This window comes from Erythrolamprus reginae, chromosome 3 (assembly GCF_031021105.1).
Source record: "Erythrolamprus reginae isolate rEryReg1 chromosome 3, rEryReg1.hap1, whole genome shotgun sequence".
NCBI classification, from domain to species: Eukaryota; Metazoa; Chordata; class Lepidosauria; order Squamata; family Dipsadidae; genus Erythrolamprus; species Erythrolamprus reginae.
Window position 1 is genome coordinate 85,387,859 of NC_091952.1, and position 26,720 is coordinate 85,414,578.

The 26,720-nt window shown below is 38.8% G+C and overlaps 2 protein-coding genes across 2 annotated transcripts in view; both read left to right on the forward strand.

Annotated features, from left to right (window-relative positions):
• Nucleotides 1–1,473: 1,473 nt before the first annotated feature.
• Nucleotides 1,474–3,032, forward strand: LOC139165339 (leptin receptor-like). The gene is made up of 2 exons (XM_070748536.1): nucleotides 1,474–1,479; nucleotides 2,211–3,032. The coding sequence occupies exons 1-2, from the start codon at nucleotides 1,474–1,476 to the stop codon at nucleotides 3,030–3,032; spliced, it is 828 nt and encodes a 275-aa protein (XP_070604637.1).
• A 16,632-nt stretch (nucleotides 3,033–19,664) lies between these two features.
• PDE4B (phosphodiesterase 4B) overlaps nucleotides 19,665–26,720 on the forward strand; it is a 340,358-nt gene continuing 333,302 nt past the window's right edge. The window contains exon 1 of the mRNA XM_070746092.1: nucleotides 19,665–19,743. The gene's annotated coding sequence lies outside the window, so the exon portion shown is untranslated. The remainder of the gene's footprint in view (nucleotides 19,744–26,720) is intronic.

Genomic DNA, 26,720 nt, shown 5'->3' on the forward strand with positions numbered 1-26,720 from the left:
AGAGTCCAAGGTATTTCTGAAAGGCTTACATTGTAGGCTTTCTTCACCCATTTCAGCTGTTTGTTAATCCTTGTCTTCTCTTTCTTTCTTTCATTGTGCACCACATATTTTAGTGGCATATCTGTGCGGGGTTGTGACAAACAGAATATTAAAAGCACTCCATGTGGGTGGTATGCAAATTCCCTGCTGTTAGCGCAACACCATTTTTTCAAAGATCTATGAGTATTCATTGAAGCTTTTGCCAACTATAGGCTGGACTCTTTCTAGTAAAGGAAAAGAGAAATCAATATCCAGCCTGCAAACCATTTTCCCCATATTAATTTCCTCACACAGGGAAGCATTCTAGAACTCAATTTAAATTGCAATGATTCTCTTGATTATACACTAAAGTAACTTGGAAACCAAGATGTGCATTGCCACTACAGAAGATGCATCAAATTCTCATAGGCCTTCTCCAACTCAATGCATGCTGATCCTGACTAGAATTAAGCCACTGGGCACTAACTTTCCAGCAACAAAAATATATATGAAAGGTCACCTCCATAATACATTTTAATAAAGTTTAATAAAGCTAAGCTAAGAAATTACCCAGAAAAATGTTTTCTTGGTAATGGCAACAGAAGCAAAACACCTCCCACACTTTTGGAGATACAGTGATCCCTCGATTTTCGCGATCTCGATCTTCACGAAACGCTATATCGCGATTTTTCCCAGCCAATGACGTCACTCTCTTCCTTCCTTTCTCATCTTTCTTTCTCTCTTTCTTTCTCTATGTTGCTTCTTCCTTTCTCACACTCTCTTCCTCCCTCTCTCATCTCTTTCTTTCCTTCTCTCTCTTTCTCTATCTCTCCCCCTCTTGCTGGCGGGCAGTGGGCGGCGGGCGGTGGGCGGGCGGGCGAGCGGGCGAGCGGGGGCATCAGCGAGGAGCCGGGGTTTCCCCTTTGCGTGGGCGGTAGGGAAACCCCGATCTTTGTCTGCTCGCTGCTGCTGCAGCAGCAGCGAACAGACGAAGATCGGGGTTTCCCCGCCGCCCACGCAAAGGGGAAAGCCCAATTCGGCTCCTCGCTGCTGCCGCCGAGCAGATCAGCTGCTGGGCTGCCGCAGCAGCAGCGAGCAGACGAAGATCGGGGTTTCCCCGCCGCCCACGCAAAGGGGAAAGCCCAATTCGGCTCCTCGCTGCTGCCGCCGAGCAGATCAGCTGCTGGGCTGCCGCAGCAGCAGCGAGCAGACGAAGATCGGGGTTTCCCCGCCGCCCACGCAAACTCCACCATCTGCGCATGCACGGCCATGGAAAAAGGGCGCGCATGCGCAGATGGTGTTTTTTCTTCCGCAACCCTACATTGCGAAAAATCGATTATCGCGAGGGGTCTTGGAACGGAACCCTCGCAATAATCGAGGGATCACTGTAATCCTAAACACTCAGAAAGGAGACAATTTTTTTTTGCCAGTAGTTGATCTGAACAGGAATTTAGCATGACAGTAAAGAGTAACTTTGAACTTAGAGAATATCACCATATATTGTTGATGTAGTCTAGATGAGAAATATTCCTAGCTTCATTCTTGATGTTGGACAGAAATAGCAAAACCTGATAAATGCTTGAATTGCATATTAATGAGTGACTGTTTCTGGAGACACAGTTGTACCACAGAATATAAACACTGGCCAGAATAAAATATTTTCAGTGGTTTTATTGACAGGTAAGTATGCATAGAATTGCAGGTTTGCTTTCTAGTTATTTTGATTATGACTCATTTTATTTATCAATTATTTTTAGAGCCATTACATTCTTAATTTCCTCTTTATTAAAAGGAAGATGCATTATATCCATAATTCTAATTGAGAAGATGGAAAACTAAGGTTTAAATAATTACTTCATACCATATAAAAATTAAATATCTAAAATGGTATATTTTCAAACTTGTAGAAATATCTTTCTTTACTTTAACGTGTCTGCCTTATGTTGGTACACTTTATTTAATCTGAACTAGATTATAAGTGATGACATCTAGATTCAATACCATAATTTGGTTCCCCCCCCCCAAAAAATAAATTGTTTCAAAAATGTAATTCACCTGGTTTTGAAAATGAAGAACCAGATTCAAATACTATAATAAAATATTCATTTCCTTATTTTTTCTTATTCTTGTATTCTTTTCAGTACGAATAATTAACTGATAAATGAGCTTTACAATGTGTCTTGTTTTTTTAGCCTGAAACCTTTGAGCATCTCTTTCTCAAGCATCCTGAAGCATTGTCATTTGGTCCGCTACTTCTGGAATCAGAAATAGTATTGGAAGATATCAGTATTGATAAAGCAATGAAACATGAAGATAAACAAGAGTTACTAGCAGTTGACTCACTGTTTTCAACCATTCAGGACTTTGAGCATAACTCAACTTGCTCTAGTGGTCACTTCAATAGCAACAGTCTCTCTGAGAATGTCCGTGATGCTGAAAATAAAAGAGGCATGTCGGAACAATGTAATATAAAATATGCAACCATTATAAGTGGCTCCATGTCAAGTGGGCTTTATGAGCCTCCAAAGGATTCAAGTAGTCCTTTTGACAGAAATTTTGCGAACCTTAAGTCTTCAGTTCCAGCTTCGTTCTCTAGCATTTCTTGGGCAGTAGGGAATCATGCATTTTTGATATTACCTGAATATTTTCAAGATCCTCCCAGAAAAACTCACCCTCTCTCTGTGGTTTCCTCTGAAGGTTTCTCCGAATCTTCAGAACAGGATAAAACGTTCACTGAAAGTGACAGTTCAGAGAGAAGTTTGTTCTACTTGGACATGGGCCCATTCAAAAATAATGAAAACGATATATTTTTAACAGAAAATTCAAATGTGGCACCATATAACTTCCATACCAATACTCTCATTAGAAGCTTGAGGATTTCTCAAAATGTAACAACTGATCTAAATCCTTTTATCTGTAACTCTGAGAGGCCCCTTCAAACCTTCATACCATATATGCCACAGTTTCAAACACTGACAGTTAAAATACATGATACAGCTAGTAGCAAAGCTTAATTAATGCATACTTCTAATTCATTTTGATTATAATGTATGACCAACAAGTTTTCTTTATATAGAACGTTTTGGCAAATTCTGTATTTTTCAAGTGAATAGCTAGATTTTCAAATTTTATTAGTACAGTAATCCATATTATTTAATTCCCAAATAGTGCAATATTGTGTTTTCCTTATGGAGAACAACTGGACAGTTTTAAATATGCTTGATAATCTGGAAAGATAAAGTAAATTCTATCTTTCCAAATAAGAAGGTTCTTTTTTCCGTAGTTAACTTGCACTTGTGAATAAACTGCTATTGTATTGTCAAATATTGTACTGGTAACTATTTGAGTGATAATCAAGCTTCAGCAATATTCTCACGATGATGTCTGTAGTATTTTTTGATCAAGTCATCAATGAAAGTTTGAAATAACTAAACTTGTGCCAGCATGTCTTAAATCTCTAATCTTGCTAGTTTAATATCAGTGTATTATTCTATACTGACGTAGGAACAATAGCAGTGATGGGCATGGCTATAAATATCCTATTGCATAGAGGGAAACCTTGTGCAATACATGAATACTGACACAGGTAATATATTTATGCAGCCCTTGAATATGCTCTTTATGAATGGAACTACACATTCTTAGCCTTTGACACAGCATTGTATCTCGAAGAGAATGGACAGTATTGTTATCTTCAGACCAAATTTAGAAAGTTAGCATGCTTTTATTCATGATTTGCATACAAAAATGAACAGTGTTTGTCCATGTAGTTTTGTGACAACATCTAGACAACTAGGTAATTTTTCATCATAAATGTTTTTAGAAATGTTTCTGATTTCAAATTTATTGTTCTAATTACATTTTAACTGTTAAGTAAACAATGTTAGCAAAATGTATGAGCATTAGATGATGGATAAAGGAACTGATGTAGAAGTGATCTAATATTTAATGCATTAAATTGGACATTTATGGTATGTATTCCTTTTATAGATTAATACTACTGAAAAATACTTGAAACAAATCAACTGGTTAAAAATGTGCTTGAATCACTGCTTTAAAAAGTATGATAGGTAAAACTGAATGTGGTCAAACTAAGATGAAGCAGAATGTATCCATTTTGCATTATATAGTATCTTACTTAACAGATTATATTTATACATAATTCACATAAATCCTTTACTTTTCATTTTCCCCATGCTAGGTGGGAAAAAAACATTAAAAATATCTAGTAGAGAAAAAATATTTTTGTTCACTTCTTTTTTAGATTTTACAGCTTTGGAAATCCAAATTCAAATATATTTTAAAGTTTTCTGTTCTATAATAATAATTAGAATCAGATTAAATGATAAATTATATACAAAATCAACATTCCAAGTTAAACAAGGACAACAATTATGAATTATTTAGTGGATACTATAAGGAGGAGGAGGAAAATAATAATACTCAGATACATTTCTTAATGTTATGCAAACTGGAGAATTATCTCATTTCCTTTCTCAACTTAGTTTTAACCATCAACATCCAGTGCAAGTTTGCTTTTACAAAGGCTGAACTGCTATTATCTATAATAAATAATATTATCCTCCTGGAAAAGCTGCGTATCAATAGCCAGTGTCATGTATCTGAATGTATAAATATGTTTTTGATTATGTAATCTGGATAAATTTAGCTATATGCTATGTGTTACGTCACATCAATTATTTTGGAGTCTTTTGATTGTAATTGTATTATTTGCTAGTAGCACTTTAAATGTTTTAACTGCTGTTGTCTCTGAATTTTACACTGTGCCTTATGATGTGTTTGTTTGCCAACTTCATTGTAGTATTTTGAAATCTAGTTTACAATAATGTAGGCAACAGTTACTGAAGTGTACAGTACATATACTATGAAATTTATGATATAATTTTATGCAATAAACCAGAACCCTATTTCTGTAAAATGTATAAAAGATTCATTCAAATACAATCCATTCATCTGAGTATGTCCTCCTTCTATGTGCTTCTGAAATATTCTTAAAAATAATTAGATAAGCTTACAGTAGTTTTATAAGGAGTCTGTTTATCAGAAAGATGCAATATGGTAAGCTAGATTGTCATAGGTCCAGTAGCAACTGGATAAATTAATGCTGGTTATGTGAAAATGGCAAGCAGTTTTTATTTAAAAAATTTCTATGAGTGCACTTGATCCAAAGGGTAGGATGGTCTCAATAATACATTACTGATTTCTACTATTTAGCTGCATGCTTATTCAAATTTAGCCTACATATCCATGAAACATAATACAGGGCGGTTCAGGAAAGTGCAGATATTGACTCTTCACTATAGAAGCATAATGTGCTTCTATATTACTGTTCAATACTTGTAACATAACAGGAATACTATTAAATTTATGGGGGATAACCCATTAATTGCATTTAAATGGATACATGGAATAATAAAGTGATAGTGTCATACAATTGAAGATAGCTAGTTAATTTGTCCATCAATTATAGTCATCTGCCCAGATCAACAATCCAAAGCATGGATTAATATCTATCTGATCTCTGCTAGAATTGCTAGAAGAAACTAGTTCCAATGAAGAATTATTCTTACTGCTAGGAAGGTTTCAATAACATTCAGATGGAATTTGTGTTACTTGTTAATTTAATTGTTTCATATCCTGAATTCTGGAATGAAGTGAACATTTGGGTATTAAAGAATGCTACCACATTCAGTTACATTTATTTAAAGCTGAATATCCATACAATCTTTCTCTGTCTCCCTTCCTCTTGGACTTGGTTTCTAGTTTCCTAAAGATACTTAATGTCATCAAGGCATGAGACAAAACTTTTCTAGTTGACTGTACACTCTATTGGTAACCCACTTTGTTCAAATAGTGTTTATTCTGCTTTACATAGCTTCCCAAAGCTTAAGCAAAAACCTTTCCCAGCCTTTAATTTAGCCAAAATAGGCTGGGGATAAGATCTGAGAAAATTGTCTCACAACACTGATATTTTGTCTCTGGCACTTAAAAGCCAAACAATTCTTGTGTTGAGAGTAGAAAGAAATACTGTAGGAAAAAACAAAGGGGAGCTCATCAAATATGAAATTCCAAACTAAATCATTATTCATATGATTTCTTAAAGATAGGCCACTTCAGCCTTTCTTCACAGCCTTTCCTTAAAAGTCCTTGGTTGATTATGGGAAAAACTAAGAGGGATGGATCTGCATTGCTTAGTAACAGAAATTCTAGTCCCATTTTTCCATTGTAATCTGAAGACTACCTGTAATAGGACTTTAGACTACAATGGTACATTGAAAAATATTCTGGAAGATAGCATTGAGAAGCCACTTCCAAATTCTCAGCAAAAAAACTAGATGTAGCCCCCAGAATTTGGACAAGATCTGAAAAAACTAGTTTTATTTAATTATTTTTGTCAGGCATGTATTAGATAAGATATAAGTGTAAACATGTTTTTTATTTTATTTTAATAATGAAAAACAAAACTATAAGTGTAAACAAGTTTATGAATACATGAAATCGATACAAATAAACACATTTTATAGACCTCTTAGGAATGAGGTAAGGTCAGCAGTAGACAGTCTAAGGTTAAAGTTTTTGGGGTTTGGGGAAGAAACCACAGAGTCAGGTAGTGCATTCTAGTCATTGACCACTCTGTTGCTGGAGTCGTATTTTCTGCAATCAAGTTTGGAGCTGTTTATCTTAAGTTTGATTTTATTATGTGCTCATGTATTGTTGTGGTTGAAGTTGAAGTAGTAACTGACAGATAGGATATTGTAGCAGATAATTTTATGTACTGTACTACGCTTAGGTCAGACTGAAGGTAGTGTAGTTCTAAGTTGTCTAAGCCCAAAAGATCAAGCCTGGTGGCATATAAGGTATTTTGTTACAAGCAGAGGACTCTTCTCGTGAAATATCTCTGGACTCACTAAATTCTATTAGTGTCTGAAATGCAGTGTGGGTTCTGGACAGATGAGCTGCTTTTGAGTGGTCTAATATAAGAACAATATGTTAGATAGATAGATAGATAGATAGATAGATAGATAGATAGATAGATAGATAGATAGATAGATGGGTGGGTGTATAGGTAGGCGGGTGGGTAGGTAGGTAGGTAGGTAGGTAGGTAGGTAGAGAGGTAGAGATAGAGATTAATATATAATAGACCACATCTATTTCCACACTTTTACAAATACAGTGGCACCTGTACCTAAGAATGCCTCTACTTAAGAACTTTTCTAGATAAGAACCGGGTGTTCAATATTTTTTTGCCTCTTCTTAAGAACCATTTTCTACTTAAGAACCAAGCCCAGAAAAATTTCCTAGGAAATTTGAGAGCGGCACGAAGGCCTGGCCAGTTTCCTGCCATTCCCCCTGGATTTCTCTCTCCACAGTGTATGGGAGGCAGCCTCATGCCGGGTGTATGAGAGGTGTGTGCTCCTCCTCACAGCCTCAGAGTCCCTCTTTTAAGCCTTAAAGTTTTGGATTTTTTTTATTCTCCTCACTTCACCTTCTTCCTTCGGCAGCGACTGTCCTCCTCCTCTGCTTCCTCCTCCCCCTCCTCCCCCCCCAAATTTTGAGCTTTTATTTCTTTCCTAATGGGTTTGCACGCATTATTTGCTTTTACATGGATTCTTATGGGAAAAATTGCTTCTACTTAAGAACTTTTCTACTTAAGAACCTGGTCATGGAACTAATTAAGCTCTTAAGTAGAATTTAATTATCTTATAAGTCAATTATCAGTTACTAATGGGTTTTTTCCTCTTCTGTTTAACCATGTTTGATTTCGGAGACTGTCTGGACAAGTCCCTGCAGTTTTCTTGGCAAGGTTTTTCCAAAATGTTTTATCATTGCTTTTTCCTAGGACTAAGAGAGTGATTGGCCGGAGACCAGTAGCTGGCTTTGTGTCTACAATGGAGCTAACATTCACAGACTCCAACTTTCTACGCTGATGTCTTAACCACTACACCAGATCCACTCTCTGCTAATGTTTAGGAAGACTTAATCACTAGTCTTCTCTTTCACATAGTACTTATTAATTTAACAGGATTACTGTTAGGTTAGGATATATTCCTACAAACACACTTGCATACAGTGTTTGTGTGTGTGTGTGTGTGTGTGTCTCTGTGTGTGCATGCTTCAATGGTGGGTTGCTAATGGTATGGTAGGCGACTGCGCACTGATAGCAGTTGTCAGATTGTGCCAGTCCTTTGGGCGCTGCCCTCCTTTTCCTTTAATTTTTGGTAATTTTTGCATGTGCAGAAGCAAAATCTCATGAGGCGATGCTTGTGTGTGCGAGATTTTGGCAATTTTCTGCTTCCGCGTATTCACAGAAGCAAAATCCTGTGCCAAAATCCTGTGCACGCGCGCATCCCCTCACAAGATCCCCGCATCCCCTCACAAGATTTCTGGGCATTTTTGCTTCCTGTGCCTGCATGGAAGCAAAATCACATTGGGGACATGTGCATGCAAGCATGCACAGTGTGTGCATGCATGCAAGACTCCCCATGCTGCGTGTGCAGCACTTCGGTAGCAGCAGGTAGGAGCAATTCACCCCTGGTGTGCTTGTATATCCTATTCACAGATATTTACCAAAGAGCACCATGCATTAATCATCCAGTGTTTGGGTAATTACATATTTATGTTTAGAAAAGAACCTTTGTGCAGATTAGTAAGCTAATGACCCTTGAAAACAGCACCTTTGCCATGGCAAATAGCTTGGCTAATTTGAGTCAACAGGTGCTTCTCCCCCCATTGTTATAGCACACTGATTTCACAACAAAACTAGTAAACTGATATTGTTATTTTTACATGATACAAATAGACCAGATGCTGATAAAATGGTTGATACTCATTTGGGACTATATTTACTTTGTCCAGCTCACCCAGTATATTCTGATATTTACTGATTAATACAATTAGAAATGATAGCAATACCATTGTCAATGATATTCATGGAACAGTACAGGGGTGGGTTCCCACTTACCTTGTTGCCGGTCCGCTCCCTCCCACACTGTGTGGGTGTGTAGTAACGAAAAATCCAAAAAAATAATAATAAAATAATCTGAAAAATAGATGGTGACCGCATGCATGGTGCCAGAACTCAGCTTCTGTGCACGCTCAGAAGGGGAAAAAAGAAAGATGGCACTGCCCATGGACTGTCACCAACTGATCCAGTTCCATGACATCATCACGACATCACCAGCAGGTCACAACCAGTTCAGGTGAACCAGTCTGAATCAGGAGAAACCCAACCCTGGAACAATAGCTATAGAAAGAAGTTTACAAATAGTTTACCAGTCTACTCCAATATTTCCTTTTATATTTAATCTCTATTTTGCCATAGACTTTATAGTATAAAGAGGTTTCTATAATTTAATATCCTTCATCTACATTGGGAATACTAATGTCTGAATTCCCAGCAACGTGTCCATACAGGTTGCTAATATTAGAAATATAGAAAAGTAGATGTCTATTTCTATATTGATATTTTTGCTTATTTATTTATTTATTTGTTTGTTTGTTTATTATTTATTTATTTATTATTTAGGTTTGTATGCCGCCCCTCTCCGCAGACTCGGGGCGGCTCACAACAGAATACAACAATTCATGACAAATCTAAATGATAGTTTAAAATATTTTAAAAAACCCATTTACTAAGCAAACATACACACAAACATACCATGCATAAATTGTATATGCCCGGGGGAGATGTCTCAGTTCCCCCATGCCTGACGACAAAGGTGGGTTTTAAGGAGCTTACGAAAGGCAAGGAGAGTAGGGGCAGTTCTAATCTCTGGGGGGAGTTGGTTCCAGAGAATCAGGGCCACCACAGAGAAGGCTCTTCCCCTGGGGCCCGTCAACCGACATTGTTTAGTTGACGGGACTCAGAGAAGGCCCACTCTGTGGGACCTAATCGGTCGCTGGGATTCGTGCGGCAGAAGGCGGTCTCAGAGATATTCTGGTCCAGTGCCATGAAGGGCTTTAAAGGTCATAACCAACACTTTGAATTGTGACCGGAAATTGATCGGCAACCAATGCAGACTGCGGAGTGTTGGTGAAACATGGGCATACCTAGGTAAGCCCATGACTGCTCTCGCAGCTGCATTCTGCACGATCTGAAGTTTCCGAACACTTTTCAAAGGTAGCCCCATGTAGAGAGCGTTACAGTAGTCGAACCTCGAGGTGATGAGGGCATGAGTGACTGTGAGCAGTGAGTCCCGGTCCAGATAGGGCCGCAACTGGTGCACCAGGCGAACCTGGGCAAATGCCCCCCTCGCCACAGCTGAAAGATGGTTCTCTAATGTGAGCTGTGGATCGAGGAGGACGCCCAAGTTGCGGACCCTCTCCGAGGGGGTCAATAATTCCCCCCCCCAGGGTGATGGACGGACAGATGGGATTGTCCTTGGGAGGCAAAACCCACAGCCACTCCGTCTTATCCGGGTTGAGTTTGAGTCTGTTGACACCCATCCAGGCCTCAACAGCCTCCAGACACTGGCACATCACTTCCACTGCTTCGTTATGCAGGGCTTGTCTATATCATGTTATTTTGTTGCTAAGTAGAAAATGTTAATTAAGTCTACTTATTGTTAAGTTGTAAAACTTTAAGCATCAGAAACTCTGTGCTGTGTAGAAGGATTGATATATGGAATGTTTTTTGCCAAATGATAAATAATGTCTAAACTGTATATAAAGCAAAAATTAGGTTTATAGAATTGGAAAGATTAAAGACTGAAACAAATGGTTGGTTTAAACACATCTCTCCCTATAAATCTACATTAAGCCCTGCTGAGTGCAGAAGAGATTTTGGTAGCATAGTTGTCATATTTGTGGGGTGATATGGTATACTTAGATACTGTATACTTGAATATACAGTATGTATCATGTTCAACTAACATTCAAAATAACTTCTGCTACCTTCAAAAACAGAGCTCAGTTTTATATGTGCCTTTGAATTCATGGTGATATTTAATATTAATGGGTCATTTGAAAAAGCTTTTATTCTGGGTGAATAATATGAATACATACTATTTTTCAAACTGTGAATAACATTTGTTTCAAGGGTGGCTCTGCTTTTTATATACTATGTGTGTCCATAGAATTATTACCTCTCACATTATGCTATTTGATTAGTCTTAGTATTTGAATTTGAATGAAAAATGGATTTTGAACTTTAATCCTGCCAAACGTTGCATTTAAGTTTTCAACCATAATTTCTTATGTGTTCAAACACAATTTGAGTTCATATTTTAAAATACTCTGCCAAAGTAATTTTGCATCTACTTCTGTGAATAAAAGGTTCACTGCTGAAGTTGCATTGCAACTGTATTTTGTAATCTTTTGTGCATGGGATATTTGTTTGAATGTTTTCAGCAAAATATTGAGAATTATTAAAAAAAAGAACAGGAGCCAATAAAGATATTGAATTCGCATATAGAAGAGGGGAAAATAATGCCCTGGCCAAGGCTGAATTACTGTGTTGCACTTCAAGACCATGTTTCTAACTGGTAATCACCAAATTGTGAGAATATTGTTCTGCCGGCGTGCCCCAACCACCCGTAATTACAGGGTAATTAGTCCAGAAAGACACACACCACACGATAGAAAGAAAACCAAAAGTCTTTATCAACAGAAAAGCAGAAAAAACTCCCTTTTTAAATGTCAAAGGGATTTTCTGTTACACACAAGGCACAGGTTAAATGCAATCCAATTTCTCACCCAGTAACTGGGAAATTGAGTACAATTCCAAAGTCCAGAAAGTCCACACACAGCCTTGAACAGGGAAACAGCAAAAACCACGATCTTGACAAAACTATGGATCAGATAAACTTCCACAAGGCTAAACCAGCACACTGTTCTTTTTATCTGTAGCACTAATTACAGCAGCCCCACCCAACCACAGGTGGTCTCACTTATCTCCTGTAATAATCCTTCAGTTGTTCTCTCCTATGCATCACTCTACACATGCGTGGATCTGTCATAAGTTCTTTTTCAGAATCCAGGGATGATAAGGATGATTGATCTCCTCCTGGGCTGTCTGCCAAACTCCCCCCTTCCCTGCTACTCACGCTTCCTTCGTCAGAGGAGCCTTTGTCGGGAGATTCTACCGGAAGCCAAACAGGCCTGTGGCATGTGGATGTTTCCCCCACATCCACCTCCACATTCCTTGGGGCAGGAGCTGGGCCAGAGCCAACCACAACAGAATATGATTCATAGCATATTTATGAAATTTTAGTTGAGAAACAGGATTAGGCCAAGAGAATGAGAGACACGAAAAAGGAAATAATATAACCTTATACCAAACCCTTAGAAATTATGCTAAGGCATTGTTTATGGAATCTTGCTTAGTTTTGAACTAAGAAGTGAGATATTACAGCTTGTCACTTATCTGTTCTCAGAAGTGACCTTCTAAGTATTGTCAAATCACAACATTCTAAGGCCATAGGTTTGTGGATCCTTTGTCTGAAATTCCAGCCCTGCCCAACATTGGAAAATCCTCCAGTCATGTTTTTTCACTGATTACTTTATGCATTGCATTTTTTCTTTCCAAATAAACCATCAATAGAACAAACTTTGATTTAAAAAAAACCAAAAACGAGTTTACTAGTCAATTATACCAATCATTAAGTGGCAACAAAATGTGTCACGTATTGCCTGTCTTGATTGCGATCTAATTGCCATGCAGATTTTTGTAACTGAAACACAATCAGAGAATAAATCCTATTGAACATAGATCTCAAAAAAGGCTTTCATTATAATGATTATAGATTGTGGATTTATAAACTATAAATGACCCTAAGAATATCATGCAGACATGTGCTTGAGAAATGGATAGTATCCCATACTAACATTGCAGGATTATTCCATGCCAAGTGGTTTGGGTCTCTCTGGTTGACCATCATGGCTTTTGATGAAATTTGGGGTGAACAGGCACACACATCCCCCAATGAACATGGGAAAAGTGTTACGTTTGCCGATGCAATACCTAAAGAGATATAGTCATTTGTATGACCCCATACTGCAGTCTTTGACAGTATAACTCTGACATTTCAGCAACTTTGAGACTTAATATCTCCAGCAATATTTTGTTGAGAGAAACAAAACTTGGCCATCTTTTACAACTTGTTGTGCTCTATTAAACAAAATAATAAAAACATTCTCATGAGTGATCTCCATCTAGATAATTTGGAGCAAAGTTAGCCAAAAATGACTGCAGCATGAAAAAAGGGTAAAGTTTAGCTTCTTATATCTCTGGAAGGAAAGGTATGAGAATTGAACTTTGTGCATAACAACTTAGTAATACAAAGTTTTTGAATATAAAATTTCATTTGTCTACTGCTTTCCAATAGTTCATAAATTGACGGTGTTTGTAAAAATGTCCAAAATAGGGCATTTTCAGCCCACTTTTACAAAACAAGCCCTTCTGGAAACTCTATTAAATCATTCTAATTAGAAATAGCATGTTTCAAATGCCCTAAAAATGTAGAGTTGGTGTTTCATCACTGACGTATAAAGCTCTAAAAATAAGTACAAAGTGCAGGATGTTGTTATGGGAGCGTCACATGCATTCTATTATTGTTTTGTCTTGTTTACCTTTACAGCTAAAAATTTGAACCTGTCCATACCACAAGCATCTATTGGGTCTACTTGAAGGCAATAAATAAATGCCCCAATATATGCTATCGCGGCTAACCCGCTGGTCCATATTCCTATCCGGGTAAGCCACAAGCTAACCCACAGACCAAGAAAGAGCATCGGACATGCAGATGCAGACAGCCATTGCTCCGCATCCGACTTAGTGGAATAACTCGCACTTGTGGTGGAAATCTTGCTGGTTGACATAGAATGAACCAGCAATGTCACATCACGAGGCATCGCGGAACATACAGCAAAAGACAAGGTGTTATCTAAAGTTATGAACTGGGTATTGAGGGGATGGTCACAGAAGAAAAAAGGGGAAGAATTTAAAATGTTTAAAAACAAACAGAGTACAACTTGAATAGCTCCTGCTGATTGGTTAATCTAGCAGCGGGAGAAATAAATTGCTGTCAATGGCCAGCCGGATTCAGGGAAGCCCTTAAAAGGCACTTCCCTGCAGCCGACAGTCCGTATTACTTCCAGCTAATAGACAATAAAGATGCTGAACTATTCCTATGACTCACCTCTTCATTTCCACGTGAATCTAATATTAAGCTCTATTTTTCCTGGAAAGTTCAGCCCAATACTTCTGTAAATGAAAGGGCTCCTTTCATTCACAGAAACCTGGAATCCAGTGGAAGATTCTGTCTCATTGAGCTGAGGGTTGAAGGAATATAGGAATATAGAAGGAATATAGGAATATTCAGGAAGGGAGGAAAGAATCTTTCCACAGACAGAAATCAAACAAGAAGTTGGAACACTCTCCTGCTTCTGATCTTTTGCCCACCTGTTATTCTGTAATTTGGCATCTTTGTACATAAAAAGGGAGCAAAACCCATACTCATGATGATGTTACGGAGTTGAGTAATGAAATACCTGCAAGCAAACAGCACTCCATCATTCAGCCTTGAAGTACATATAGTTACTACTATTGGGATTTATGAAGTTGCCTTGAATTTTTGGCAAGTATTATTTTATTTTATTTTATTTTATTTTATTTTATTTTATTTTATTTTATTTTATTTTATTTTATTTTATTTTATTTTATTTTATTTTATTTTATTTTATTTTATTTTATTTATTATTTCATTCATTCATTCATTCATTCATTCATTCATTCATTCATTCATTCATTCATTCGACTTCTATGCTGCCCAATCCTGAAAGACTCAGGGTGGCTACTTAGCTTGTGCATTCACATTTCACTTCGCTAAAATCAGGAAAGTAGATGTGAAGTTGCCTTCCCACAACTGCCTTAATTTTAAAACCAAACCAAATGAACTGTACAATGACATTTTAAGTTTTACCCTTTTTTTGTATGTCTGCTAAGCCTTCTCGGCATTTGTTCTTCATGCAAAAGTTCCCAAAAGAGTGGTGACTTATTTCAGTGGCAGATATTGGATACATCAATTATGACCTCATGTCACATTGTCTTTTATATCTCAGCTGGAGCTTAACACTCTTTATAAATAAGCGCAGGTCAAACAACAGGAGATTTCCAGCAGAGGAATCATTTAAGCAAGTTTTGAGTTTGAGCTGCTGCAATTCATCTTCTTCCAGAGTTACTAAGCAATTTTTTTTTAAAAGGGTGTGTGTGTGTTCTTTTCTACCTCTTGTTTTCTGCACAGGACTGCCATCTAGTGGAAGCTAAAAGATTTTATTATCATCTACAGCAGTGATTTTCAACCTTTTTTGAGCCGCGGCACATTTTTTACATTTACAAAATCCTGGGGCACACCACCAACCAAATTGACACAAAATGACACCCTAAGACACTCTCCTCTCTTTTTCCATCCCTGTCTCCTCCCCACCCTTGTGTGTGTGTGTGTGTGTGTGTGTACACACTCTTGAACCATTTCCAAAAACAGGTGAGGGCTGGGTTTTTTCTCTTATTCTTTGGGTGCTTTTTATCATATGCTTTAAATCAAGAGTCACCTCTCTCTCTCTCTTTTGTTTCTCTCTCTTTCCTCTCATTCTCTGCCTCAATCATTTTCTCATCTCTCTTTTTTCCTCCCCTTTTTGCTCTTTTCTCTCTCTCTTTCTTCCTCTCCTTTTCTCTCTCTCGCTTGCTTTCTTTCTCTCTTTCTCTCTCTCTTGCTTTCTTTCTCTCACACTCTTGCTTTCTTTCTCTTTCTCTCTTTTCTTTCTCTTGATTTCTCTCTCTTGATTTCTCTCTCACTCTCTTTCTCTCTCTCTCTCTCACTCTCACACTCTCTCTCAGCAAAAAGTTGCAAGACCGGAACCTGAGCTTCCTTCTTCGCGGCACACCTGACCATGTCTCGCGGCACACTAGTGTGCCACGGCACACTGGTTGAAAAACACTGATCTACAGTATACTGAAATAAAAAGGAACATGTTTTATCCTGTGAAAATACTGCTGTACATTTCTTCTGGTCTGCAAAAGACAACGCAGCAATATGAATTTTAGATGATAATATGATGCTGATAAAAATGTTAGGGCAAGGTTCATATTTAAATGTAGAAGATCCCCCAAATTCTCAAAATAAATATAAAATTTAAAATTTCCTTTTAAGTTTATTGAATAAGGTTCTTGAAAAAGATCTGTAACATTGTTGTTCATATGCTGACCACAGAAAGAAAGGTTTATGTTTAAAAATAAAAAGGTACGCTGATTCCCATGACGGAAGAATGAATGGAAAAACTGATGGAGTTAGCAGAGATGGTTAAATTAACAGCTTTAATCAAAGAAAAGAATATATCCAACTTTGGTTCTATTTGGAGACTGATTCTAAATTTTGGACTTGAGACAGAAGAAAGATGAAATTCTGGCTTTGGGATTTGCTGATTAGATATACATTTATTATTGAAATTATTGAAATGGCTAGTATATTTATTAATTTATTAATTTATTAATTTATTAATTTATTAATTTATTAATTTATTAATTTATTAATTTATTAATTTATTAATTTATTAATTTATTAATTTATTAATTTATTAATTTATTAATTAATTTATTTATTTATTTATTTATTTATTTATTTTATTCGATTTTTATGCCGCCCTTCTCCTTAGACTCAGGGTGGCTTACAACATGTTAGCAATAGCACTTTTTAACAGAGCCAGCATATTGCCCCCACAATCCGGGTCTAGTACAGTGATGGCAAATTATTTTTGGTTTGCATGCCAAAAGAGTGTGTGTAGGTGTGCTAGCATGCGTGCCCACACCCCTTCCATCCCCCCCAAGCATACGCACCCCATACATTGTCCCACTGAACATGCACAGGCCTTATTGAAGCCTGGTATGTGAAAAAATGCCCAAATGGGTAAACACGTTTCCAGTTTGGGAAAACACGTTTCCAGTTTGCCGTTGTTTGCAAAAAACAGTACAATGGGCAAACCGGAAATTTGGAAAACGTACTTCCAGTTTGCCCATTGTATTGCTTTTTGCAGTCTGGGGCTTCAGGAACCTTTCTGAAGTTTTCTGAACTTCCGGTTTATCCATTGGGCAATTTCTTTTGCGTCCGAGGCTTCAGGGAAGCTTTCCTGAAGCGTCCAGAGGGCAAAACGGCTTCTCCCAAGGCTGAAAACTAAGTAGCCAGCGCGTACATGCGTACTGGAACTGACACAGGGCAAAGTCTCGCGTGCCCTCCAATATGGCTCCACCTGCCATATTGCCATAGGTTCACCATCATGGGGCTAGTATATATGAAAAGTATATGCAAAAGTAAAAAAAGTTCTTTACTTGTATCCCAATGCTTAGTGCCAGTAATAATTCACAGTATTTGCATGATGATGCACATTTTTTCAACATTTACTTTCCACACAGATGCTCATGAATGGAGCCCTTAGAACTCCCCAGATTACAGCAATTTAAAGTATTAAATAACCATGATCCATGCTTACAACAGGCACAATTCAGCTAATCTAGGAATTAAAATAGCACAACTCGTTAGTAAATTTTGCACCTGATGCAGATTCCAGATTCTTTTCAATAGCGTCCCACTGTAGACTGAGTCAAACAAATGACTATGTCAAAACCCAGAATTTGGAAAAGGTAGTCTTCACAATCAATGTAACCGGCAATTATAGTAAGAGTACGAGGTTCATATATCATTGATTATAAAAGACGCAATAATAATAATAATAATAATAATAATAATAATAATAATAATAATAATAATAATAATAGTAAGTGCAGACTCTGTAAAGAAACAGATGAAACAATCGATCACATACTCAGCTGCTGGAAAAAGATCGCACAGACTGACTACAAGCATAGACATGATGCTGTGGCACAGATGATCCACTGGAACTTGTGCCAGAACTACCATTTCCCAGTGGCAAAGAACTGGTGGGATCATAAGCCCGAAAAAGTGGTCGAAAACGAGCAAGTAAAACTACTGTGGGACTTCCGACTTCAGACTGACCGAATTCTAAAGCATTACACACCAGCCATCCTGATTGTGGGGAAAAAGAAAGTATGGATCATCGACATCACAATCCCAGGAGACAGCAGAATTGAGGAGAAGCAGCTAGAGAAATTAGTGAAATACGAAGATCTAAAAATCGAGCTGCAACGACTCAGGTCTGATCTAGAACATCTATAGGTCATAGACCTCAGCAACTACAGCCAGCCAATCACACAAACAGAAATCAGGCAGACAAGCACAATCCAAAGTGCACTGAAGATTTCTCCTCAAATGGGGATGAAATGTTTGCAACCAAATTGCCAAACTCAGACCTCAAAACAACATCATAACTACTTACCCGAGCTATTAATATTCAAAGACAGTGAAAGTGGTCCCAGTGGTACTTGGTACGCTGGGCGCAGTGCCAAAGGATCTCAGCGGACGTTTGAAAACCATTGGAATTGACAAAATCTCCATCTGTCAATTGCAAAAGGCTGCTTTACTGGGATTGGCAAACATAATTCGCCGCTACATCACTCAGTCCTAGGTGCTTGGGAAGTGCCCGACTGGTGATGAAATACGAAATCTAGCATAGTGATCTCGTTTGCTGTGTTGTATTGACATAATAATAATAATAATAATAATAATAATAATAATAATAATAATTTATTAGATTTGTATGCCGCCCCTCTCCGAGAACTCATTGGTGAGCTGGGTTCCTACTAACCAGTTCTTTAGAACCGCTATCAATTCAATGATGATGTCATGGAGCTGGTTCATTCGGTGTCTCTGTGATGCTACCATCTTGGATTTTGCTTCGGCGAATGCGCAGAAGCTATTTTTTAATTGCTGCAGGTGCACAAATGTGCAAAGCAAGCATGCGCACACGCCGTGACTCTGGGTGAACCGACATTAAAAGGATCCAGAACCTACCCCTGGCGTCAGCATTAGACATTGGTACTTGGTTGGGGTGCCCATGATTTGCATGCAGTTCCATCAGTCAATTATCCAACTGCAAAAAATAGCAATAAGTGCCTTTGGCCTTTACACAACATGAGTATTTGGAATATGTTTATGTTTGTTTATGTTTATTTAGATTTGTATGCCGCCCCTCTCCGCAGACTACATGGCTGTAACTTTGTTTAAGACTTTTAAAATGCATCTGGTTCTCTGCGCCCCTTTCTCTAGTGCAGTGATGGCGAACATGTGGCATGCGTGCCTTAGGTGGCATGCGGAGCCATATGAGGGCACATGAGGCATTTCTCTATGTCATCTCCAGCCGGCATGCGTATGCTGGCCAGCTGATTTTCAGCCTTCTTTTCAGCCATTTTTTGCTCTCCGCATGGCAAAAATGGCCCAACAGGAAGTTCACTTGTGTGCTCACCTCACCTTCCACCTCCTTTTCGCTGTCAGAGGAACTTCTGCTTTGGACAATTGCAGCCAGGCCTTTCACATCTCAGCCCATTTCTTCTGCAGCCTGGAAGGCTTTCCTGAAGGCCTGTGTAGCTGATAACAAAGCTCCGGATCGATCCAGAGCTCTTTTATCGGCTAGAGAGGCCTTCAGGAAAGGCCTTTAGGAAAGGCTTCTGCAGCTGATAACAGAGCTCCAGATCGATCCGGAGCTCTGTTTTCGGTTACACAGGCCTTCAGGAAAGACTTTCCAGCTGCAGAAAAAAATGCCCCGAGGTATAGGAGGCCTAGTTGCAACTATCTGAAGGTAAGTATTAGGGCAGCTTCACTTCCTTTCATTTCCAAATTTCCAATTGGCCCGGTGGGCCATTTTTTGCTGTCCCCAGGCTTCAGGCAGCTTTCATAAACCTTGGGGAAAGCAAAAAACAGCTCAACGAGCCTTTTGGAAGTCCAAAGGCTTCAGTGAGACGTGTGTGCATGTGTGGGGGAAGGGAGCGTGGAGGTGTTGTATACATGCATAGCATATTGCATTATGGGTGTGGACATCAACATCCACACTATCATGTACCCTTTGGTACCTGAGCTGAAAAAGGTTCACCATGACTGCTCTAGTGTATTTGGTTATACAGTGGTACCTCGACATATGAGTTTAATTCGTTCCAGACCCGAGCTCGTAAGTCGATCAACTCGCATCTCGAACGAATGCCTTTAGACTTTGTTTTTCGCGCCGATATAACTGGAAGCAAGGATATTCTTGCGCCACCTAGTGGAAGCTTGGCTCATATCTCGAATTTGAGCTTGGGTGTCGAACAGAAATTTCGCTCGCATCGCGGCTCGTAACTTGGAATACTCGCATGTGGAGCAGCTCGTATCTAGAGGTACTACTGTACCGTTTTTGTGATTACAATTCTTTATTGCTCTTGCTGCATCTTCTTATAATTTAGTTCAAATGCTTCTAAGACAGTGGTGGGTTGCTGCTGGAACCCCATGCGGGGAAGCAAAAAAAAACCTCACCAAAATGCGCCCGCACAAGCGTCTGTGAGTGTGATTTTGCTACCTGCACAAATGCAGGAAGTGTAATTGTGCTCGATCCTGTACTTGTGTTAGAGAGTCACAGAGCTGCGCACAATTAGGTAGGGCAGCAGCCCACCTCTGATCTAAGAGTACCATTCATGAACAATTTTGAATTGTTGATTGTATAAAAATGATTGCTATTCAGTCTTAAATCACAGCTATTCTCTGTGATCTATTTTACTGAGGACAGACCTGATTCCAAATTTTAAACATATAAAGGATCTTTGATTCTTAAAATTAGCATCTCTTCTTTGCCTAACAGTAGAATTTTACAGAGCTTCTTCTGGTGGAGGTGATCTTTTGTTTGTTTAGCCAAATAAAAGATAGATTTACAATCATTTTATTCAGCAAACCTGTCTTTCTCTTTACTAAAAACAGAAGTTTCTGCAAATTCAAAACAGACACCATCTGGTGGCCCATTTGTTCCTGCATTCATTGTTTTATGTTCTTTCTACCCTTTTTCTTATTTTGAGCTATGTAATCTTCTCTTGTCACCTTTCCAAGGATAACTGAGGTGCAAATGACCCAGGGCACTCTAAATGCAGCCATTCTTCTTTTTCCTAAGACCAGCAACTTGACACAAAATAATTACTAGTTATCCCTCCCAGGAATGTAAACCAGATAGGCAACCTGAATAGACAAACTAATTTGTCTATTAAGGCTACATTAATAGAATCTTGCAAGCCTGAAAGCACAAACTCCTTGCCCCTACTATTAACTCCTTGATTAACTAGGGTGGGTCCTTTTTACGTTTCTTTCTCTATCCATTAAGCCACAGGGGGTTCCTGTGTCTCTTGTCTGATTGTTTCCTAGGTAGCATCATTCCCCTTCAAAGTCATCTACATATGCTATTACTATATATATATTAACTCTAACAGAAATGAGTTTTATTTACATGGAATGTATGATAAGCAAAGCATCTGGCTATCTATACCTTATCTTCTATAGTATATATTATTCTAATATATAATATAGAAGAATAAAAAAGGAACAAGTGTTCTGTGTGCATGTGCCTGAATGGGAAGGCAAAAGAAGAAAGTCCTCAGATTAGCAGACTCTTAAACAAAGTTCACTATGTGATAGGCAAAGACAGGATACAGAGTATCCCTTCAGAGAGGGGCGGCATACAAATCTAAGTAATAAATAAATAAATAATAAATAATTACTTACCTCTAGGCTCCACTGTTCTCTTATGACCAGTAAGTCATGAAAGGCTAAAGAGTCTATGCCACCGGATTCACACCTCCAATATAAAAAATGTGAGCCATTAATTATGTTGTTGATTTGAGTTCTGAGCTCGGCAATTTGGTTGCAAACAGTCTGTCCCCATTCGAGGAGACATCTTCAGTGTGCTCTCTGTTGTGGCCCGCCAGTGTGAGATGGCAGCAGATTTGGACAGTGAGGAGGTTGGGAAGGAACATTGGCTAGTCCTGGAATATGGGGAAGGCGCAGACAAGGGCTCTGTGTCAGAGGCAGAGAGGGAGCCAAGGCCATCTGCCAGTTATCAGCTGCCTCCGGAGTCAAACCATAGCAAGGTGGAGGGACAGCTGGAGCCTGTTCCCAGTGTGCGCATGCGCAGAGCTGCCAGAAGATAAGAAAGAAAGCAGGGTCTATTTGGGAGTATGGCCACACCTTGGAGATGATTGGCCCCTCCCATAGGAAATAAAAGAGGAACAAACAGAACATGGGCTTTTGCAGGAAGCAATCGGTTCCTTCAGTCCTTGCAAGAGTGGGAAGTGCTGTTTGTGACTTTAATAGTCAGTAATGATCACAAATAAACACGTTTTGTCTTGCCTGCACTTGGAAATTAGTTCCAAGTGAGATAAGGTGCATATTTATACATATTCATTTGAAAGACTACTTGACAAGCCTTCTGGACTGCGAATGAACAGAATTCACATTCGTGTAAATAAAAAAGGTTTTACTAGGTCTAAGACTCTGCTTCATGCTTTCCAAGGAAGCCTAGGTCAGAACACTTCGAATTGTGCTTGTCTGGGAGAGAAACTGGCGTTTAAATACCTTCCTGAGTCCTGATCTGACTTCTGGTTTGTGATTGGCTGGCTGAGTCATAGTCCTTGGTTTTAAGTACAGTCTATGTGATGTAAATTATTGCTGATATGGTTCAGATGTCACCTGATGTCATTGATCTAGAACAGGGTTGGGCAATTAATTTTGCCATGGGGCCACATGAGAAATTGGGATGGTTTTAGAGGGCCAGACTAATATAATTAACTCAGTTCTACCCAATATTGTAAAGACCCAGACCCTGGCCTGACTTAAACACCCAGACTCACTCTACAGACCCTAAATTATTTGCTTTATAGCAACACAGTGCACGACAGTTACTGCGCTGGAGTGTTTGTGTGGTTTCTGTGCTCGGCCGCTCTCGGTAGGAGGTCGGGGCCCACTCTAGTGTGAGGATGAAAGAGCTCACTGCGTCTTCCAGGACTCCTCCGGTTCCTGCTTTCCTCATGATTCATCAGGAACCAGTCACAAATAGCGGGCAGGCCGGTCACAGACAGTGAGCGGGCCGCATGCGGCCCGTGGGCCGCCCTTTGCCCAGATCTGATCTAGAACATCTATAGGTCATAGACCTCAGCAACTACAGCCAGCCAATCACACAAACAGAAATCAGGCAGACAAGCACAATCCAAAGTGCACTGAAGATGTCTCCTCAAATGGGGACGAAATGTTTGCAACCAAATTGCCAAACTCAGAGCTCAAAACAACATCATAACTACTTACCCGAGCTATTAATATTCAAAGACATGAGCAATTAATATTGCAAAGATTTCGTCAAAATTCTCATGGCCCATGAGATGAAGACAAGTTGAAGTTATTTTAATACTGCATGTCTCAAATCCCCGGTGTGAAAGTCTTGGGTATCATTTTCCTGAGGATGGTTTTCTTTAAACTTTCCTGTCTCCATATGAATATTTTTTTTAATTTAAAAGGAAAAAAAGAAATGGGGAACGCACAATGCAAAATGAAGCACCAGCTTTAAGAATAACGTGATATGTATTGTATATATGTCTGATACTTCCAGATCTAGAATTGATTCCAGGTTGTGTTCAACATGTAACTTGGCACTTGTGTACAAAAATAGGTGTTTTTTTTAAAGTTTCAAGACCATTGAACAATTTCAGATGCTGCGACTGTAGACACCAAAACCCAAGAAACCCACCGTAGCTTTCATTGAATAACCAACTATGTGAAGGCTCAGCCTAGATTAATCATTTACTTTATAACCCACTCACATATACCTCATAATATAAGAGGCTAGAATCAACACCTACCTAGCTGCCTCTGAGTCACTTGCTACAATATTCTTCTCGAGCTCAGAAAAGTTTCTCAGTGATCTTGATCTGCTGAATACATTAACTTGCTTTCAAATTCTATTAATAAGACAGTACTGACATATTCAACGAATAAAAAGAAGCCTGGCAGGTTGTCCTTATGATGGCTTCTCTACAAGATTAGTTTTTAGAATAAAGGCAAGCAACCTGGCGTCTTCTAGAAATACGTGCTATTCCCTTGCCTTTAGGTGAGTTGGGAAATGGGTCAAAGAACAGATAATCAAGAAGGCATTAATTTCTTGGCTTAGATCTGGTGATCTATCTATCTATCTATCTATCTATCTATCTATCTATCTATCTATCTATCTATCTATCTATCTACCTACCTACCTACCTACCTACCTATCTCATCTATCTATCTATCTATCTATCTATCTATCTATCTATCTATCTATCTATCTATCTCTCTCTCTCTCTCTCTCTCTCTATCTATCTATCTATCAGCTATCTCTCTCTCTCTCTATCTATTATCTATCTATCTATCTATCTCTATCTATCTATCTATCTATCATCTATCTATCTATCTATCTATCTATCTATCTATCTATCTATCTATCTATCTATCTATCTCATCTCTCTCTATCTATCTATCTATCTATCTATCTATCTATCTATCTATCAGCTATCTCTCTCTCTCTCTCTATCTCTATCTATCTATCTATCTATCTATCTATCTATCTATCTATCTATCTATCTATCTATCTATCTTCCCTCCCCCCACATGTGCACCCCTTTGTGCTGCCTCCTATGCATGTGAACAGGCCTTTCTGAAGCCTGGTAGGTGAAAAAAATGCCAAAATAGGCAAACTGGAAGTTTGGGAAAAGGCATTTCTGGTTTGCCATTGTGCTGTTTTTTGCACTCTGGGGTTTCAGGAAGCTTCCCTGAACCCTCTGAAGTGTAAAAAAAGCACAAGGCAAACCGGAAGTGCTCTTTTCTGAACGTCCGGTTTGTCCATTGGGAGATTATTTTGCCTCTGGGGCTTCAGGGAAGCTTCTCTGAAGCATCTGGAGAATGAAACAGTCTTTCCCCGAGCAAACTTGCGAATAGAAATAAAATATCTATGATGAAAGAAAGCTGGAACTAATAGTTATAAGTACATTGGGTACAATTCCAAAATAATATCTTGAGCACCACTTGAATATCTGTGCAGTGACCAAATCATCATCAGTTAATTCAAAAGTCAGTTTTACTTTGAACAACTCATATCCTACGGAGTCACTTTTAACACCATAAAAAAACACCTGACTTTAGATGGACTTAGGTGGATACACATCCAGTGTAAATGTCTGGTTGCTTTGTGATTAACCATGATAAGACAATAGCCATGCTTGAATATTATACTATGTGTTCTGCTGGCGTGTTTCAACCACCCATAATTACAGGGTAATTAGTCCAGGAAGACACACACCACACGATAAAAGGAAAACCCCAAAGGTTTTATAAACAGAAAAACAGAAACAGCTCCCTTTTTACATGTCAAGGGGATTTTCTGGTACACACAAGGCACAGGTTAAATGCAATCCAATTGCTCACCCAATAACTGGGAAATTGAGTCCAATTCTAAAGTCCAGAGAGTCCACACACAATCCTGAACAGCACAAAACCCACGATCTTGACGAAACAATGAATCAAATAAACTGCCACGAGGCTAAAACACCAGGCTGCGCTTTTATCTGTAGCACTAATTACAGCAGCCCCACCCAACCACAGGTGGCCTCATTTTCTCTTGTCATAATCCTTCAGTTGTTGTTTCCTATGCATCACTCTACGCATGCGTGGATGTGTCATTAATTCTTGTTCAGAATCCAGGGATGATACAGATGATTGATCTCCTCCTGGGCTGTCTGCCAAACTCCCCTGGGAGCAAAACAGGTCTGCAGCATGTGGATGTCTCCCCCACATCCACCTCCACATTCTTTGGGGCAGGAGCTGGGCCAGAGCTAACCACAACACTATGACTGTTTATAACACTAGTTTTCATATATGTTAATGATAAACTACCATTTAAAAATTATAAAAGCTGGGTCAATATTGCATACTAACACAAAGTCAACCTTACTATATGAACCTAATGTGGGAAAAGCAGTAACAGAGTTCGTGCTAAGGCTGGGTCCTAATTAGCACTTAATTAGAGCACAACCTTTTCCTTACAACTGAATTGGGATTTGGCTTAAACAAGATAGTAGGAATAAAATAATAATAATGCTGCTGTTGTTTACTGGGAATTTAAGGATGGTTGGATAGTATTTCAGTTAAGCAATGAAAAAAAAGGTCCTAAAACTGGAAGCTAATAGTTAAATTGTACTTTGAGTAATTGTATTATTATTTAATCATTAGGGACAAAATATTGAGTTTGCCAAAGAACTTGGTTAGTGCAAAGCTACCTATCAAAGATGGAGAATCACTGAATATACCAAAATATGCTACCTTAGTAAGACCCAGGAGTTATTTCTGTTAGAAGATTGATCTATCCCAGGGACCACCAACCTTTCGGACCATTAAATTCATAATTTTAAATCTTGCGGATCACTTATAAGATCTAGGTTAGGTGGTCATGTGACTGGGTGGGCATGGCCCACTTGATGTCACTCATGTGAAGGGGTGCCTTGTCAGCCTCTTCACACCCCTCCTTTCCCAGCCACTCCACTCCTGCCTGGCCAGGTTCTTTAGCACCCCAACATGAAGTAGTTGTTGGAGCTAAGCAGCCATCACAAGAGAGTTGGCAAAACAACTGGCTCAAATTGGATCTGACCAAGAAGGCTCAGCAGAAGCTCCTCACTGAGGTCTACAAGGCTCAGCAGGCTGAGTTACAGGCCTTGATGCTATCCCACTGGAACAGGGGTAGGGAACGTT